The sequence below is a fragment of the Coloeus monedula genome, assembly GCF_965178545.1.
Source record: "Coloeus monedula genome assembly, chromosome: 8".
NCBI lineage: Eukaryota > Metazoa > Chordata > Aves > Passeriformes > Corvidae > Coloeus > Coloeus monedula.
The window spans coordinates 943,576-962,833 of NC_138788.1; the positions used below are offsets into that span (position 1 = coordinate 943,576).

The 19,258-nt window shown below is 52.0% G+C and overlaps 1 protein-coding gene across 1 annotated transcript; it reads left to right on the forward strand.

The window, feature by feature from the left end:
* Positions 1 to 3,549: 3,549 nt before the first annotated feature.
* ATAD1 (ATPase family AAA domain containing 1) lies at positions 3,550 to 17,362 on the forward strand. The gene is made up of 10 exons (XM_082285801.1): positions 3,550 to 3,724; positions 5,628 to 5,803; positions 6,999 to 7,097; positions 7,351 to 7,471; positions 9,327 to 9,527; positions 10,165 to 10,271; positions 12,069 to 12,158; positions 13,697 to 13,747; positions 15,217 to 15,353; positions 16,187 to 17,362. Exons 2-10 carry the CDS (start codon positions 5,642 to 5,644, stop codon positions 16,305 to 16,307), a joined length of 1,089 nt encoding a protein of 362 aa, XP_082141927.1. The 5' UTR covers positions 3,550 to 3,724; positions 5,628 to 5,641; the 3' UTR covers positions 16,308 to 17,362.
* The last annotated feature ends 1,896 nt before the right edge of the window (positions 17,363 to 19,258 follow it).

Genomic DNA, 19,258 nt, shown 5'->3' on the forward strand with positions numbered 1-19,258 from the left:
CCGCGCTCATCCCCCGGCCCGCAGCGCTCGCCGGCGCGGGGCGCCCATCATGGCCGCGGTTTCCGAGAGGAACGGCGGGCGGCGCCGCCACGCCCACGCGACGCATCCGCCAACACACAAAGTAGTCCCTCCCACCCCGCCAGCAGAGAAGCGGTGAAGCGGCGGACCGGGGGGACTGGGGCACCGGATCTCACTGCGCGCGCCGCCCGTACCCCTTCTCCCGCCGGTCCCCCCTCGTCCCCCGTAGGGGTGGGGGGAAGGGGGCGACGGGCGGAGGGATACGGGCGGTATAGTGAGGCGGCCGCGGTGCTGCGGTTCGGTCACGTGGGCACTCGCGGCGGCACCTCCCCCGCGGGCGGAAGTGGCCGTGAGGGGCCGTGAGGGGCCGGGGCGATTTGGGGCCCCCGAGCCCCTCAGAGTTCACCGAGCCTCCCAGAGCCACCCGAGCCTCCCAGAGCCGCCCGAGCCCCTCAGAGCCCCCGGGAGTGCCGCTCGCTCGCCTCTCCTCCTTCCTGAGCCGAGCTGGGCTGGAGGAAGGCAAGGGGAAGAACGGGCTCGGTGCGGCCCTGCGGGGAAAGGGAACGGGGGGGGTCAGCCCGGCGTCTTCAAGGGTTCGTCGTCTTCCCCTCACGTCCCCCGGGGTTGGCGTGAAGCGGAGAAGCCGCGGTGAGCGAGCGCCTGTCGCCCCCTGCAGCCACCGGGCACCGAAGGAAGGGGGGGTTTGGGCCACCTGCTGCCCTCGTAATCACAGAGTGCCTGAGGCTGGAAAAGCCCTCCCAGCCCACGGAGTCCAGGCTGTGCCCGATGCCCACCTTGTCCCCAGCCCAGAGCACTGAGTGCCACCTCCAGCCCTTCCTTGGACATCTCCAGGCATGGGCACTCCAAAGCTCCCTGGGCAGCCCCTGCCAAGGCCTGAGCACCCTTTCCATGCAGAAATTCCTGCTGATGTCTTCGGGGTGACCAAGCTCAGAGACAGGGACATGACAGCTCCCCCAGGTCCGGCCGGCTGGCTCAGCAGCCCGTGGTATTTCCATGGAGTGTTCTGTGCCACTCCATTCTCCTTCCCACACTGCTCACAGTTACCCTGGCAGGGAGAAAGCGCTGTCTATAAATCTCTAAATCGGTCTTTATAACGCTTTAAAACGTTAGGGGATAACCCCTATTGTACAAGGCTCTTCACACTCTAAGCTGAGAACTCCTGTAACTTTTTGAGAATTAGCAGCGGTAATGTTTTGCAGGAAGATGACCATCAGGTAGCTTGGTGCAGCCTGAGCTCCTGGATATGAACAGTGCTATCAGTTTCCATCTTCCTCGTTATTTGGTAAGTTTTTTGGGATCTTTTGCGTGATTTTTTCCCCCCTCTTTCTTGTGCAGAGAGGTGAGATATTAGGTTAGAGAGGTAACAAAACCTAGAATTTTAAGGCAGCTTGGAATGTAGGACTTCTGTAAAGCTTCAGGAATGGACTCTGTTGGAGGTCAGCATCTGCTGTACACCTGGAAGAGAGACACCGTGGAAGAGAGCCTGAGAGCGCGAGGGGAATCCCCGTGCACCTTCTCCCCTTCTCTCCATGAAAAGCAGGTGATGTAAACCAGGCAGGTATCCCCCTAAAAAACAGATCCTGGGGTTTATCCATAAATCCACCTCAAACGTTTTTGGGGCTGTCAGGGAAAGACATCTTGCTGAAGGCACTTTGTGTATGAATAATGAACGTAAATAATAAATAAATAAATAAATATTCCAGTGTCCTGCTCGATCCTTAAACACTTCTGAGAGGTGCTGGAGGGATTTCCTGGGCTGCTGCGGCCTCCAGCCCTTGCAAATGCTGTGTTATATAATTCCTTTCAGAAACGTATCAGGTTGCATCTTAAGATGTTTTGTCACCATTATTCTCACTGGGAAGCTGTTCCCAGAACCTTCTCCTGGTTTTCAGGCAAAATATATTTGGGACTGCTCTGCGTCCACTCATCCTTGGGCCAGCACTGGCCTCAAGCAGCACTTTGTGCTCTCCCAGGCACAAAGGTCCCTCTTGGGCCCCGCCTGACTGCGCCCAGCTCCCCTCAATTTCCACACTCCCCCTCTCCCCCAGCTGCAAACCCAAAGCTGAGAAAATTGTGGCTGCCCCTGGATCCCTGGAAGTGTCCAAGGCCAGACTGGATAGGGCTTGGAGCAACCTGGGATGTAGAGGAAGGTGTGGAGGTTGGAATGAGATGGATTGAGGTTCCCACTCATCCAGACTCATTCTATGTCCGAGTTTTAACTTGTGTTCCCAGTTTCTGGATCCATCCCATGATCCAAGGCATGCCGAACGCCTGGGGATGGAGCTGCCACCAACACCTTTTCCCCCTAGGATTAACCCCATGATTCCCAGCACGCTTCTTTCTCAGACGTTTCACTGGGGCTATGAATTGAAACCCCACATGAACTCTGGAAAGGAAGAGTCGGTCATAATCCTGATCACAATCCCTCAATGTTTTGAGAAATTGGAGCCCAGTCCAATCCCCACCTTCTGCATCACCACAACCCCGGCTGGCTTCTGAAAAATTGCACTCTCCACATCTTTTAAAAGTATTTTTCAATGGGATTTTTTTCAGAGGTTGCCACCACAGCAGTGACAAAACGTAGGTTCCGAGCTGCTTTTCCTCGTGTGTGTGTGTTTGCATCTCTCCTTAATTGCAGCAAAACAGATGTCACTTTTTTCAGGAGTGGGAAGAAAACCAGAAGGGTCCTCAATATTTTCCTCCGGGAATGAAAGAACACAGTGGTCCACGTGAACTGAAAAACAAAAACCTCCAGAAGATTATAGTCTTTTTGACCATCAAAGGCTGGCAGAGCAGCATGAAATGGAGGACTTGCCTGATCAAATCTAAATTGTTCCTTCCATGAAGAAATTCCTGCTGATGTCCCACCTGAACCTCCCCTGGCACGGCCTGAGGCCGTTTCCTCTTGTCGCTGGAAAACCTTGGCGCAAAAGCAGAAGGGCTGAAGAGCAATTGCCCGAACTTTGGGTGAATTGCAGCTGTTGGAGAGATCCTGTCATTTTAGCCTTTTTCCTGGACATTCTTCTTTCAGTATGGATAGGTTTGAAATATGTTAGGTATGTTTTACATGGGTTATGTATCCATAAATTATATATCCATCTATATAAAATGTGGGTATATACGCACGTTTTCTATATTATATGTGTTATTTTGTATTTCTGTTAACATGCTGTATACGTGTGTATATATAATATTATGTGAATTTTAGGTGTTAGTGGGGAGAGAGTGGAGCTCCCGCTGTCACTACACGCTGTAAGCGGGAGCCCGTGCTCGCGGCGTGTGCCGGTGAGGCCGTGCAATGCCGTGCCGTGCCGTGCCGTGCCGTGCCGTGCCGTGCCGTGCCGTGCCGCGCCGCGCCGTGCCGTGCCGTGCCGTGCCGTGCCGCGCCGCTGACGCTCGTTCCGGCCGATCCCGGCTCATCCCAGCCCTTTCCAGGCTGGCGCTGCCCACTATCCGGTGGGCGGAACCTCCGCGCGGGGCGCCGCCGGCCGGAACCTTCGGGCGGGGCAGCGGGCGCCGCACGGACGGAGGAAGCGCCGGACGCGCCGCTGCCGGGCCCTCCGTGCTGCCGCCGGCTTTTCCTCCGCTTCTTCCTTCTCCTCCTTCTTTTTCTCCTCCTCTCCTTCCTCCTCCTCCTCCTGCTGCTCGTCCCGCCCCGCCCCGCGTCCCGGAGAGCCGCCGCACGGTGAGTGACCCGGCGGGACAGCGGCAGGGCGGCCCCGGCGCGCCGCACCTGCCGGGCGGCGGGAAGGTCACGGGCGGCGCGGCCCGGCCCGGCCCGGCTCTGTCCGGGGCAGCCGCGACGGGCCTGCCCGGCACCGGCGGGGATCCCCGCGCTGGGGCGGGCCCTGCGGGGCTCCCCGGGCCCGGGGCAGGCCAGGGTTTCCCGGCAGTGCCTCAGTTTCTCTCGGAGCGGAACAGAAAGCGGCGCCGCTGCCGCTTTTGGTTTCCCTTTTGCGCCTGTACGGGCAGAGCGGAGCCGCAGCGGGCCGGGAGTGAGGTGTCCTCGCCTCAGGGAAAAGAAACGCTGAGTTCCTACTGGATTTAGCGTTTGTGTGTTATCAGGGACTGCTCAATGAGGTTACGCTTCAATTTCTCTCTTGTTCAAGCTTTTCCTTGCGGTTGGCGCTCAGGGCATGGGTTGCATAAGAAGGAGGTTTCTGCGCTGGGTTTTTGGGGAGGTTTTCAGTGACTACAGAGCCCTTTTATTTCAATAAGTCAGGCTGACGAGAACACACGGAATCCTCCAGCTCTGGAGTACTTGCTTAGATGCCTAAGCAGGCAAATGTAATTTGGTTTCCAGGCAGATGGACACAGTGACAAACTGGATTTTTACCTGCCTAAGCAGGGAACAAAGAGTTAAAAGCCCTCCAGACCCAGTGGTTTCAGTGCTCCGAACTGGGATACAGCAGAGAGGTGTTGATGGCTGTTGGTCAGCGTGAAGTGCTGCTTCTCCTGATCCCAGCCTCAGCGGGGTTCCACATTCCAGAATCAGTGGTGTGGCAGGGCCTTGAGTTGAACATAACACAGGAAGGGGCAATTCAGGGATAATTTGGCTGTGGGTGCTCCGGGGCTGCCCTGGGGAGGGGGATGCAGGGAGAATTTGGCTGTGGGTGCTCCGGGGCTGCCCTGGCTGCCAGCTTGGTTTGGAGAGTGGCCAGTGTGTGTGGGGAGCTGCCAAAGGAATTGCTGCTGGTTTTGCCCTTGCAGCAGGAAAATGGGGCAGTGCACAAGGAGTCATTTGGGGATTCTCAAGCAGATCCCCCCTGCCAGCTGAGGAGGAAGTGGACCCTGATTTTACCAGTCATTTGTCCAGTGTCTTAGGAAAGTTCTTTCCTCTGTGCCTTTTGTTCCCAAGATTGAGGGTGCTGTGCTCTCTGGGCTTGGCTCATGCAGCAGTCAGGCTTTTCCCTGGATAGCTGCGTGCCACATCCAGCATTTTCAGGTTTCCAGGGATATTAATAACTCCCCGTACATCCTGCCCAGGTGCAGGCTCCAGCTCTTAACCTCGTTTTAATCAAATGCAAGTTGTTGATTGCTCCTTAATGTGGCAGTCGGGTGCCTTTCCTGTAAACTTCCTCTTAGGGAAAAGACCTCGCTGGTTAAAGAATGGAGTTCCCTGCCTCCAGGATTCAGCATTCCTGGGTCAGCAGCAGTCCCAAAATGTCACTCTTAACGGGAATGTCACCTTCGTGCCCGCTGTGAACACAGAATCCCAGGATGGTTTGGGTTGGAAGGGACCTTAAAGTTCGCCCCGCTGCCAGGGCAGGGACACCTTCCACTATCCCAGGGTACTCCAGCCTGGCCTTGGACACTGCCAGGGATCCAGGGGCAGCCCCAGCTGCTCTGGGCACCCTGTGCCAGGGCCTGCCCACCCTGCCAGGGAACAATTCCTTCATAACACCCAATCTAATCCTGCCCCCTCTGGCACTGGGAAGCCATTCCCTGTGTCCTGCCACTCCATGCCCTTGTCCGAAGTCCTTGGGAAGCAGCTTTTACCAAACAACATTTAAACACCAGGCAGATGTTTTCTCAGCTCTGATTTTTCTCCTTTCTGTGCCTCCCTGTGCTTCCCTTGTGCCCCTCAGAGCTGGGAAGGAGGATGGTCCACGCTGAGGCGTTCTCGCGGCCCCTGAGCCGGAACGAGGTGGTGGGGTTGATCTTCCGGCTGACCATCTTCGGGGCCGTGACCTATTTCACCATCAAATGGATGGTGGATGCCATTGACCCCACCAGGAAGCAGAAAGTGGAAGCTCAGAAGCAGGTAGGAGTCCATTCTGCGGTGTTTCCAGGGGGATGGAGGAGTGGGCTGATGGGAAGCTGAAGTTTTTTAGTCAGTGTCAGGGCTTAGGCTGTTGGTCCTTTCAGGGCTTGTGTTTTATAACAAATTACAATTTGTAACAAATGTCAATTTTATAACAAATGACAATTTCTAGCTTGAAGTTGTGGCAAAACTTGGTCTGGAGGCTGCTGTTGGCTCTGATTTTCACCCAGTCTGTGGGCCTGGTGCCGTTTCTGCTTCTGACAACTTTGCTGAGCAGCAGTGGCCTTAAATCATCAGTCTCTTGGTTGAAAACCTTGAGCAGAGAGAACTTAATTCTGAACTTAAAAGCTCTGCATTTCTGGCAACTTAGTGGCAGAGACCTCCATCAGCAGTCAGAATGCCCTGGAAAGGGGAGGGAAAAAGTGAAAAGTCTCGTTCCTTATCTTGAACTAGAACGATTTGTGCCCTGGAAAAGCTTTAGAGGAGTCCAGAACCAAAAGTTAAAGGTTTGCTTTGGAAATGTGGCAGCTTTTTTTGTTTGGTTTCTGACTGACAAGAATTTCACAGGTTTTGAGCAACCTAAATCTGTGTTGGGTGGTTTTCCTTCTGTAATGACCTTTTTAGTTGAAAGCCAGCTTTCCCAATGGGTGCCAGTGCCAGCTGTTACCTAAGAGGCTGCACTGTCCCAAAGCCTCGCTGGATTTACCACAAGTTTGAGTAGAAACTGAAATGTGGAAGTGTGTTGACACAGTGGATGAGTTTTCCTTGTAAATTAGGGAAAACCCACCAAATACATATTAGAAATTGACTGGCTTCTGAGAGTTTAAAAAGACATTCATCTCTCCTGGATTCATGTGAAAATACAGGAATCTCTCCCAGTGCTGTGGAGACTTGGGGGCCACACTCTGTGTTTTAAGGTTTGTTTTGGCTGGTTCTTAGGTCATAACAGGAGTTGTGGATTTGGGCACGTGAGGGCCCCAACACTTGTTTGGTGGGAACTGAGACATCTGACTTGGTTTCACTCAAGTGACAACAAAGTCATTAGGAAACAGCAGAACCTTCTGCTTAGAACAAGATTTAACCTCTTAGGGAGAAGCTTTTCAAACCACAAATAGCAGTTCTTTAAAAAAGCTGATTTTTGAGTGCAGCATTCCATTTCTTTCCCTTGGTTTTCTTGGTGTGTGGTTTCCCCCAGGCTGAAAAGCTGATGAAGCAAATAGGAGTGAAGAATGTCAAGCTGACTGAGTACGAGATGAGCATTGCTGCCCACCTGGTGGACCCGCTCAGCATGCACGTAAGCAACTCCCCTGCTCCTCCTGCTCCTCAGACCTGGAAAATTTCCCTTGGACTCTGGGTTACATTATTGACACATCTGTGGAAACACGCAGCAAATATGCCTGTGATTGGAAACTCAAACTGCATCGTTGAGAGCTGAGGTTTTTAACCCCTTTTCCCTTTTATTTTCAAGGCACTACTTTGAAGCTGGTGGGCGTTCTTCCTTGGCAGGATCAGTGCTGGTTGTTGCCAACACTGTTTTTCCCTTTCAGGTCACCTGGAGTGATATTGCAGGCTTAGATGATGTTATCACAGATTTGAAGGACACTGTCATTTTGCCCATCAAGAAGAAATACTTGTTTGAGAATTCCAGGCTCTTACAGCCCCCAAAAGGTAGGAAGGGAATGTGATGGATTTATACCTTGCTCTTTAAAAAACAGAAGGTGCAGTTCCTCAGAAAGGGAAGAGGAAGTGGGTGGCTAGGCTGAAGTGCACCATTAGGATGTTGCCAGGGAAAACCCTCAGGTTTTCCCTCTTCTCCTGCTCTGGTGAAGAAGTTTCGTCTTAGTAATGAAGCAGTAACTGGATTTTGGTTATTGATGGTCCGTTTTGGTGCACTAATCACAGAATCATGGAATCATTTGGCTTGGAAGGGACCTTAAGGCTGATGCTGTTCCAGTCCTGCCGTGGCAGGGACACCTCCCACTGTCCCAGGCTGCTCCAAGCCCCAATGTCCAGCCTGGCCTTGGGCACTGCCAGGGATCCAGGGGCAGCCCCAGCTGCTCTGGGCACCCTGTGCCAGGGCCTGCCCTCCCTCCCAGGGAACAATCCCAGTGTCCCATCCAAACCTCCTCTCTGTCAGCATGAAGCCATTTCCCCTTGTCCTGTCACTCCAGGCCATTGTAATCCACGTATCCTGCATTTTTAACTGCCTAAATTGTCATTTTTATTCTCTTTACACCCCATGTTGTCCTTTGGCAGAGTTGAGCTCTAACTCTGCTCTACAGCTTTGACACTCGTAGAAATTCCTATCATTCAACAAGACAGACATCCCACTTTTCCTCTGGAGATCCCTTGATTCTCTCTGGAGCTGGGTTACACAGTGTTGAGGCAGGGAGGAAACTGGCAGGTGGCAGATGAATTTTTCCACAGGAAAGCAGAAGTTGGATCTGCTGAACTCCTTACAGCCATGTCTGCTGTATGTTACTGCAAAAAAAAAAAGAAAAAAAGGAAAAAAAGCAGAATTTAAACCTAAAATGTTGGACAAAACACCCAAGTTCATCTTCACTGCTTTGTTCCCTGGAATATTGATTTCTGGAGCTCTTAATGACTGCCTGGATCTGTGACCACCTCAGTCCTCTGTCCCAAGGGATGGAAAATGCAGCACTTTGGTAGCTGGTTTAGTTTTTCCAGGCTACTTTCTGTGTAAGTCACAAACCGAAGCTGTCTGGAAAATTACATGAATGCCATGATCTAATAAGCTGAAGGAAAAAATGATTTTTTATTTTATCTTTTTAAAGCAGACTTTCCAGCTCGGGCAGCGCTGTGTGTTAATAGGAAGTCACTGCTTCAGAGTAACGATGTTTGTGGTCATCACTCACATAAACCGAGAGAAAAACCTTAATAATTCCCCGTGTTTTGGGCTCTTTTGACTGAATGTTGCTCTTTAAATTGTTTTCCTTACAACTCTGTTAGAAAAACACTCCTGTCAATTCTTGCACTGTGGCAACTTTAAAAATAATACAAGATGTCATGTTTAATAGTGGGTAATTTGTTTAAAACGTCTGTGGGGTCTGTTTTGGCCTGGATTTTTCTTTTTCTCACTCCTCTGTGCTAAGTTTTATTAGAAGGACTGAGGGTAGCTATAAACAAGGCCTGTCAGATGCTGACAGGAAATGAATAGGGGTTAATTTTATGTAACCTTTCTAGTCCTGGGAATGGAATAAAATGGAATAAAATGGAATCATGGAATGGTTTGGGTTGGAAGGGACCTTAAAGATGATGTTCCACCCCCTGCCATGGGCAGGGACAATAAACCACTCATCTTTCAAATGTCTCCTCTCTGCTTCACCATTCCTCTCTTTGGATATTCTGAGCTGTGATTTCATAGGGATTGTCTTAAAACCTCTGGTTTGATGGGACTGTGTTTCCTTGGTTTGGTTTCTTACCTTTTAAGACCTGGATCAAACACGAGCCTGGACACCCCCAGGCCTGTCCTACCAGAGCATTAACACTGTGAATTTTCCAGGAGTCCTTCTCTACGGCCCCCCTGGATGTGGAAAAACCCTGATTGCCAAAGCTACGGCCAAGGAAGCCGGGTGTAGGTTCATCAACCTCCAGCCCTCCACGCTGACCGATAAATGGTATGGAGAATCCCAAAAACTGGCTGCTGCTGTCTTCTCCCTGGCCATAAAGCTCCAGCCATCCATCATTTTTATCGATGAAATAGGTAAAAATCTCTTTTTTTATCAGTAGCTATAGCAGAGTGACATTTAACTGTAGGTTCAGTGATGTATGGATCCGCTGTCATCTCCTTAAAAAGAGTGAGGGCTCAGTAAGAGAAATAGGATTGGAGAAAGGAGAAAAGTTATAGAAACAGGACTGTAAAGTAATGGTGGCACATTAGGAAGAGCAATGTCTTTTCTCCTGGTGGCAGTGGAGGAATTTACAAGTAAAACGAGTTCCTACTTATTTTTGGTTCACGAGGAAACCCAGCAGCAAATACACTTCAGTGCTTCTGCTGTCAGGGCACATCCTGGGAGATAAAATACGGGTTTAGGAGAGCTCTGGAATAGTAGTTTCATAAGGCTGAAGAGTAGGAGGGGAGGCTGCTGTCCATGAATCCAGGAAGGTGAAAATTTGGAGCACGAGACGTGGGGCAGTCTCCTGTGGTGGGCACACTTGTGCAGTGTCCTTTAAAAGGGGGCTTGGGAATGGGGGCGATTCCACTTGGCTGCTCTCACCCTTAGCAGCACTCTTTGTTTGCTGACACTGGTGACTGAAAATGCATTTATAAGATAAGAGAGCAGCCCAGGTGAGCCATGAGGAACTGGACTGGCAGTGACCGCTTCCCTCCTCTGGCACAGATTCCTTCCTGCGGAACCGATCCAGCACCGACCACGAGGCCACAGCCATGATGAAAGCCCAGTTCATGAGCCTGTGGGACGGGCTGGACACCGACTACAACTGCCAGGTGAGTGCTCAGGGTGCTGGGAGCAGGGATGTGCTTCCCTCTGCTGGGACACCGTGCAGGGAGCCGCCTGGGAGCAGCGGCAGAGCACGTGGAGCAGGGATTGCCAAAGGGCGTCACCTGCCAGTGATGGGAATGAGGGGAGGTGTGTCCACAGATCACCGTTCTTCCTGACGAGATTGGCTTTGTGCTTATTCTGGTTTTAATCACAAAGTGGCATTTTTAGATGAGGTGGGATGGGCTTTAAGGTTCTTTCCATCCCGAACCATTCTGGAATTCTGAATGACTTGAATGTAGCCAAAAGCCTCCATGGCATGGTTCTGAACTGTCACCTGGGATGATCTTTTTAAAGCCTTTAGAAAGGATGTTTATTCTCCAAGTTGAACATTTTCAGCCTTTTTACTGTGTATTTTTCCATAAACTTCCAATGCACTGACATCCAGTAGTTTTTGCTGTGTAAAATCTGCTTTTCCTCCTCTCCCAAGCTAGTGCTAAAGGTGTTTTTCAGCTGATTTTTCCCAAAAATGAGCGTGAGACAGTGAATATATATAAACTGAGGAGGTTTAAAGCTTCCCATTAGTAAAGAGCCACTGGTATGAACCCGTCACTGGAAACCAGTATCCTCTACCAAGCACCGTTTTTCCCAATACACTGACAACTCCTTGGAGCAAATGACATTATTCATTCCCTGCAGTAAGACAATTTGGGGTCCCTCAAGTTCAGCAGAATTTGGCTTTTGTAAGAAACACAAGAATCCCAAATGCTTGGAGGAAATTGCAAGTGTTGAGGTGGATGTGTTGATTCCACCGGGAGGCCATGATCAGCTGTGGGCTAAACCTGCTGAGGATGGATCCGGAGTCTGGCAGGAACTCCGGGAGGGTGAAAAATGTGCCTTTTGGCTGAAAATACCGCCCAGAGAAGTGTGGATGATCCCCGAGCCAGCAATGGCAGTGCCTCTAGGTGGCAGGGTGGGGTTGCCGGGCCGGCAGCCCCGCTGGCCAGCGCTCCTGGAGCTGCTGTGCCTGGCCCGAGGGCCGGAGGAGCGAGGCAGGAAAGCCCCGGAGCCCAGATTAATCACCCTGACGTTCTTCACTCTCCTGGCCGGGTGTTTGCCGTGTACACAGCTCAGAGTAACAAATGGGGAAACCAGGCTGCTGTGAATGGGGAGCAAATTTGTTCTGGAATTAAGAACTGGAGTGCTCCAGCCAGGTAAACACTGTGCTGGTGTTGGGCTTGGCTTGGACACCTTTAACCCACTGCTGCCCAGGGCACCTGTAGGTCACTGAATGCTTTCTTTAATGCTTAAAGCAATAAAGACATGAGTGCACATGAAAGCTGCCAGGTGAACCCCTTGCCTTGCTGGTCTCCTGGAAGGTGTCCCTGCCCATGGAGGGCTTGGAACAAGATGGCCTTTAAGGTCTTTTCCCAGCCAAACCTTCTGTGATTCTTTTTTCAGCACAGCACAAAACCACCACGTTTTTAAATACCTTCCCGAAACATCTCCTTTCAAATTCCACCAGGAACTAAAAGTGACAGCACAAGCAGAAGTTTTAAGTTCCTCCTTAGGGTTTGAACTTTGAAGTTGGACTCGTGTAGAAATCTCCCCCCAGGCGGTGTTTGTGGCACCAGGGCTCTCTCCAGCTGCCCTTGCTGAGATCACTGCCAGGAAACCTTTATGGAACTTCTTTAAACGTCGATGCTGTTGATAAAGTGGGGGAGATCCCATGGCTGGTGTTGAAATTCCCAGTCTGTGGACGTTTCCCAGCACTGGTTTCAATGGTGTCCCTTGGTGTCACACAGGTGATTGTGATGGGAGCCACCAACCGGCCCCAGGACCTGGACTCTGCCATCATGAGGAGGATGCCCACCCGCTTCCACATCAACCAGCCTGTAAGTGCTGCCTGCCCAGCAGGGAAATCCACAGCTCTGGGGGCTTTCTTCCAGGAAATGCTGCATTCTGCTGAGCTGCTTTTAGGGATTTTTGAAGCACGTCCATAACTCGGCTTTTTAAGGTGAAGTTTTGATCTCTTGGGTCTTTTATCTGAAACAACACCGTGACTTTCCCAGCCCTGCCCTTGTCCTTTGGGAATGGAGCTGTTTGGATGCTGCACACTGGGAAGGGCTTGTTGGTAACTGTGTCCTGCTCAGGCCTTTCCACAGCAGACAGTGTGGAAACCCAGGTTTGTTCTGCCTGTGATGGGCTTGGAATGAGATGGTCTTTAAGGACCCAAACCATTCCATGATCCATTCATGTGATTTATGCCCCAGTTATTAGGTTCTTTATCAGTTAGGCAGCTGTCACAAGGTTGTCCTTACTCCAGATGTTGCTCTTGCCATCCTTCTCCAGGAATTTAAGTCGCCTTTGAACACCTGGTGATGTCACTGTTCTCGGGGGTTCAGCCGTGGCTGTTGGAATTCCCTGTGGCTACAGAAATTATTACCCATTTTTTGCTGAAACTCAGAGACCAAAGTGGAGGAGAAAAACTCTCATTGATTGTGCAAGAGAGGAGTTGTGTTCTCAGGCCTGTGTTGCTGGAACTGCCTTTCACTCCATGGGGGTAGATCCCTTTGGAAACAGCATTTATAACCTGGGAACTGCTGTGCTTCCATACCTGTTCCACACACTCCGTCTCCAGCTATTCCTTGAGTTAGTGGGGGGCAAGGATGTGGATTTGAGTTCTTTGTTGTGTCATTCTATCCAGCCCCATTGTTAGAAGGATGAGTTATGTGCCTTGGGACATCACAGGGATTGGCTCCCTCTCCCAGGATCAGAGTAACCACAGGAGGTCTCATTTAAGGAAGAGATTTTCCTCACCCCACTACAGCCCTGCCATGAACTTCCTGCTTCTCTCTTGTTTTTATGTTTTGTGATCAGCCCAGATTGGCCATGGCTCTTGCTGAAGGTGGAATAATCGGTGTGCTGTGGATTGGGAACAGGCACAGGCAGGAGTGAAAGCCTTGCAGATTTTATAACTGAGTTTGAGATGAAAATGCCCCAAATTACTCATAAAAAATTACCTGCAAAGCAGAGGGAAATGGAAGAAGTGGGGTTTGGGACAGAGTAGCAACTGTTCAGCTGTCAGATTATCTGTGGGGGAATTTTTCCCCTTTTAATGATTTCAGGGAGGCTTGGCAGGCACAAACCCCAGCCTTTGTTGCCTATGTTTGACCTTCCTAGGAGGGATCTGCTCAGGACTCAGCTGCTTCTTCAGTAACCTCGTCACGCACAGTGGGTGGCTTCTCTGGTTCAGAATTTCCCAAGCATCACCTGTGGAACTGAATTTGCCACCAGAGAGGTTTCCTCAGCGTGTGTCCCGTGTCCTGGGCGAGGGAGCAGCTCGTGTGGCTGAACCGAAGGCACTCAAAGCCCTGGCATGCCACAAGTGCTTATTTTTGTCCTCTGGTAACTTCAGTCTCTTCTGTTTCAGGCTCTGAAGCAAAGAGAGGCGATCTTGAAGCTGATTCTGAAGAACGAAAATGTGAGTAGCCCCCATGAGCGGCTCATGGCTGCCTTGCTGCCCCCAGCGCAGCTCTGGCCTTGCAGAACGTGAGCTTTAGAATTGCCTGCCTTGCAGGGAGGCTGAGATGATCTGCCAGGGCATTTCTGGTGAGAACTTGGGGATCTTTTGTGGGTTTAGGTGTGGCCTCACATGAAAGCCCTGCAGTTGGCTCCTTTGTAAGCAGGAGCCTCGTCAGAGCAGCAGCCTTGGCTTGTGTGGTGAATCACCCCCTCTGAGCAGTGACTCCATTTCTCTGGAGTCATTTGCTTGTTTGAGAAGAGACTTCTCTCTCTAAAAAAGGTGGAGGTGAATCATGTTCAGATCAGGGAAGGAAATTTCAAGCCCTCATGAAGCAGGGAGCAGATGCTGCTCTTTAACTCTTCCTTAGCACAAGTCAAGAAAGGAGGAATGACTTCCTTTGACAGCACTGCTTTTGATCCATAATTCAAGTTTCCTTCAGAGGAGAGGGGAAGGAGTAGGTGTGAGCACACCTGGAAGTGTCTGTGGTGGGATATGGGATCCCTGTCATCAGAACTTCCTCCCAAATTTAGTTGGCAGCACTAATTGCCTTCAAGTTCATGTTGCAAAGTGTCTCTAGGCTGAGCTCCAACCTAATCAATATTATTTATTAGTAAAACCAACTTAAATTTTTTTGAAGAGGCCTAAAAATGGCAGCTCACCAGCAGGGAACCACAGCCACACAAATAAGTTTTTCAGGGAGATAAAAAAACCAGCCTGTATTGGTTATCCCACAGCAGAGGAATTGGATCTCTCAAGCCCAGACTTCACATGGCAGGGGGAGTCCTGCCCTCCCTTATCCTTGCCTGCCTTAAACCATGGAATAGTTTCCCTCTTGGAAGAAGTCACCCCAGAATTTCATCCTTTCATTGGACAGGCTTGCCTTTAACTTTTTGAGAAGGAAATACTGATGCACGTGGTGGGAAGGGAATCAGAAATTCCATAAAGAGATGGAACGAATGTGGGGTCTTGGCTAGCAAGGGTTCAGCCTGACCCAGTGCACCGAGTTAGACACATTATTTTGCCTCTAAATCCCCCAGTCTGGGGCTGTGTATAGCAGGAACAGGTGTCCAGACAACAGAGTTCTGAGCAGCTTGTGTGGGCTCCTGGGAAAGTGGGTCACTATTCCGGGGACCCAGCTTTTGCCAGGCAGATCCGTGTGGGAGCGGGGTTAGTACAGGATATACCAGTGTGATGGCTGGGGTTGGGGTGGGGTTTTGGTGGGGTTTTGAACCAATGGCAGAGTTTGATGAGCTGAAACATCAGTTTCCTTTAATGGTGTGAGTAAGGGAATAATTCAGCTCCCCAAAAATGCCAAAGGAAGATGCTCTCAGAGCGGGTGAAAACTCGTGGAGGTGACTGTCGCTTGTCGTGGTGACCGAAGCCGGTGGCTTTGGAGTGTCCGTGGCCTGACCTCGAGGTTTCCCCAGGTGGACAGCCACGTGGACCTGCTGCAGGTGGCCAAGGAGACCGACGGCTTCTCGGGCAGCGACCTGAAGGAGATGTGCCGCGACGCGGCGCTGCTCTGCGTGCGGGAGTACGTCAACAACGCCTGCGAGGAGGACGTGTATGTGCGGCTGCTGCCCCCGGGGAACTGGGAACGGGCACAGGGTCACACAGAGCCCCACTGCCACTGTACACAGAAACCCCTCACAGTTACTGCCATTCCTTTTGGCCTGAAAATACGAGTGGTTGTCCCAAGGTGCCCAAGCTGGAGGTGGCCTGAGCCAGCAAGTGCTGCTGCTGCTCTGCTTAGTGCCAGGCTGCAGTGTGGGTGACACGGTGCTGGGATATCCCTCTGGTGTCTGCCACGCCTGCAGCCATCCCTGGGTGTATGGAGGGGCTGGAGCGTGTCCAGGGCAGGGAAGGGAGCTGGGAAGGGTCTGGAGCCCCAGGAGCGGCTGAGGGAGCTGGGAAAGGGGCTGAGCCTGGAGCAAAGGAGGCTCAGGGGGGACCTTGTGGCTCTGCACAAGTCCCTGACAGGAGGGGGCAGCCGGGGGGGTCGGGCTCTGCTGCCAGGGAACAGGGACAGGACAAGGGGAAACGGCCTCAGGCTGGGCCAGGGGAGGCTCAGCTTGGACAGCAGCAGGAATTTCCCCATGGAAAGGGTGCTCAGGCCTTGGCAGGGGCTGCCCAGGGAGCTTTGGAGTGCCCATGCCTGGAGGTGTCCAAGGAAGGGCTGGAGGTGGCACTCAGTGCTCTGGGCTGGGGACAAGGTGGGCATCGGGCACAGCTTGGACTCCATGGGCTGGGAGGGCTTTTCCAGCCTCCGTGGTTCTGGGATTCCAGTGTGATGCTGGCTCCATGTCAGAGCTGCTGTTTCCAGGGATGGCTGCTGGCTGTTGGCACAGCCCTCACACAGCCCCTGGACCCTCACCTGGCTGTTCCTCTCTTCCCCAGCCACGACGAGGATGAGATCCGGCCCGTGCAGCAGCAGGATCTCCACAGGGCCATCGAGAAGATGAGGAAATCCAAGGATGTCTCCATGCAGAACCTGGCCATGGAGATCGTGTTTGATTAAGAGAAAAGAGTGTGTTTGCAGTTCCTGATGGGATTTAGTGTGACTTCTGTAATCAGTTAGCAAAACCAATGTCAGGGGGCGGGAGCGGGGGTGGCAGAGGGAGTTCTGTTCTGCAATCGTTTTTATACAACAACCTCTAAGTTATTGCAACTCCGACTGGAAGTGGAAGCACAGATCATGAGTGCAGCAATTCAGCCCAGACCAAGAGCCAGTGCCTGTGTGCTGTCCCCAGGGAGCCCTCGGAGCCTCCCAGCAGGAGCGGGGGGTCCTGGGGCGGGGGCAGGACCCGGCACGGGCTGTGTGTGTACAGTGGGTGTGTGAGTGCAGGACCTGTACATAGCCACACTTTTTTTTATATGTAGACATTATCTGTAGATAACTTGAGTATGGAAAATCTTTTCTACTTCCTGAAGCAAACCAAATCAGAAGCTGTAGAGGTGAAAGATTCCTCGATACTCAGTTCACTTCTACCTTTTAGCAGCAAATGCCAGGATAGAAACTGCTTCTAGAACAAAGCAACATTTGAAATGCTACTGATTTTTCTTCCACATGACCACTGGAAATCTGGTGCCATTTAGTCAAGATAGTAAACTACTCTGTAAAAACGTTTGAATACTTTTAATTTTTTATGAATTCTGCTTTTGGAGGCTTTTTAAATGAAGGCTGGTTTTATTTTTGGTTTTCCCTTGCTGTGAGCAGAGTAGAATCCCACCTGCTCTTTCCTAAAGCCCCACATCCTCTGAGCTCTCTGAAGCCATGGCTTTCTGAGCTCCTGTGCACTGTCCTGAGGACTTGCTGCTCCCTCAGTCTCTGGATGCCCCACTGTGGCACCGTCCCCTGAAGTGTCACAGCCCTGAGGCACGGGGGGCACATTGTGTGATGTTTGACTCTATCCCATGCTCAGATCTGTGAATTTAAAGAGGAGGGAATGGGTTTTGGGCTTATTAATGTGGTTTAGCAACGTGCTGTCCTTGCTGGTACCAGTTCTGGTGAATTCTTGTAACGTTCTGTCACGATAAAGGCCAAGGGTTACAAATGTGAGTGGCAAAAATGGCTTTTTGTGGTGAAGTTATTGTCAGAGATAGTCAAGAGCTTGAGGTTTTTTCATGTAATGCTATGAATTGTGCACTAATTGACCCCAGATCTGTAAAGGGAATTGTTCAAAGCCCAGGGGTGGGACACTGTTCACAGCTCTGCTGCCTGTGAGGGGAGGGAAGCACTGGAGGCAGAGAACAGTGTAAAACCAAATGCACTGCAAAGGAAAATAAAGTGAAATAAGGAGGGCTGGAGCCCTGCCGTGACACGGTGTCAGGGGCTGGTGACAGTGTCCCTCAAGCTCAGCCAGCTCCCTGCTGTCCTGCTCTCTGGAATGCTGGCTGGGTGCTGCCACAGGGCTGAGTTTGTCTCAATTTAATCTTAAAACCAAATGGGAGGGGGAGGTTAAAAACAGTTGAAGAACTGCTTGGACTTCTTCCCTGTATCACAAAGCAGCAGGAGATGAACAGTGGTCTGACACAAGGGTGCAGGGATTCAGGCACAGCAGCAATGCTGGGCTAGGGAGAGTGCAAGATACGGGATGTCAACCCCACAAGGCACTTCAGTGCTGGGGGCAGTGCTGAGTGCCCAGTTCTGGCTCTGGGTGAGCCTGGGATCCAGGAATGAGTCCAGAGGATGCTCCAGGATGAGCAGAGGGATGGAGCAGCTCTGCTGGGAGGAAAGGTTGGGAGAGCTGGGATTGTTCAGCCTGGAGAGGAGAAGTTCTGGGGTGACCTCACTGTGGCCTTCCAGGGCCTGAAGGAGCTGCAGGAAAGATGGAGAGAGACTCTTGACAAGGGCTGCAGGGCCAGGACACAGGGAATGGCTTCCCAGTGCCAGAGGGCAGGGCTGGATGGGATATTGGGAAGGAATTGTTCCCTGGCAGGGTGGGCAGGCCCTGGCACAGGGTGCCCAGAGCAGCTGGGGCTGCCCCTGGATCCCTGGCAGTGTCCAAGGCCAGGCTGGACACTGGGGCTTGGAGCAGCCTGGGATGGTGGGAGGTGTCCCTGCCCATGGCAGGGGTGGCACTGGATGGGCTTTGGGGTCCCTTCCCACCCAAACCATCCTGTGATTCCATGAGTAACCTTAAGCCTGCCATTAGTGCTGCTTCCTGGAACCCCTGGGCAGGCTGCTCCGTGTGCTCAGCACCTGCTCTGCCCCTGCTGCTCTCCCCGCCCCTCTCAGGGGTTGTTCCACCTCAGAAATTCCAGGCTGGGAGTTCCTCCTGCACCTCTTGCCTCTTTCCAGACTGCTTCCTGCTTGGTAAAGCCCCAGCGCAGGCAGCTCTTAATTGGCTTTAATTGAGTGTGAAGTGTGGCCTCAGGGGGTTTTAATGTCACACCGAGAGAGAGCAGGAACACAGCCGGGGGCAGCCTCTGGTCACTGCCTGGGCTCTGATCTCCTGCCTGTGTTCCCAAAATCCCGGCTCTGGGCACTGCTGGCCGGAGCCGCCTTTCCCTGCTGCCCATAACTCATCAGGGGCTGATCGAAGAGGCTCAAGGACTTATTTCTGATTGCTCCTGGGGCCGTGACTGCAGCTGCAGTGCAATTTCCACTTCTCCAAGAACTCTTCCCCGCTTGTCCGCTCTTGCTGCTGCTGCTGCTGCGGGTGTCCTTGTCAAAGCACAAACCCTCCGGCAGCTTCCTCGAAAGCCTGGGGAAGCGGCGTGCTCTGGAACGTGGCTGCTTTAATTCCATGGCTCCAGCGGCTTGGTCCAGCCCTCAGCATCTGATCCTGCCTCTCCGAAGGGGGGAAGAGCCTGATCCCTCTCCCACAGCTCCAGAGCCAGCTGCTCAAACCCGGCATTGCCGAGGCTGAGCGAGTCTCCAGCAAAGTTCCACCCCAAAATCACAAGTGAGAACTACTTCCACGTATAAATATTTATTTGTACTAAAGGTGAGTGTTTCATGGCAGA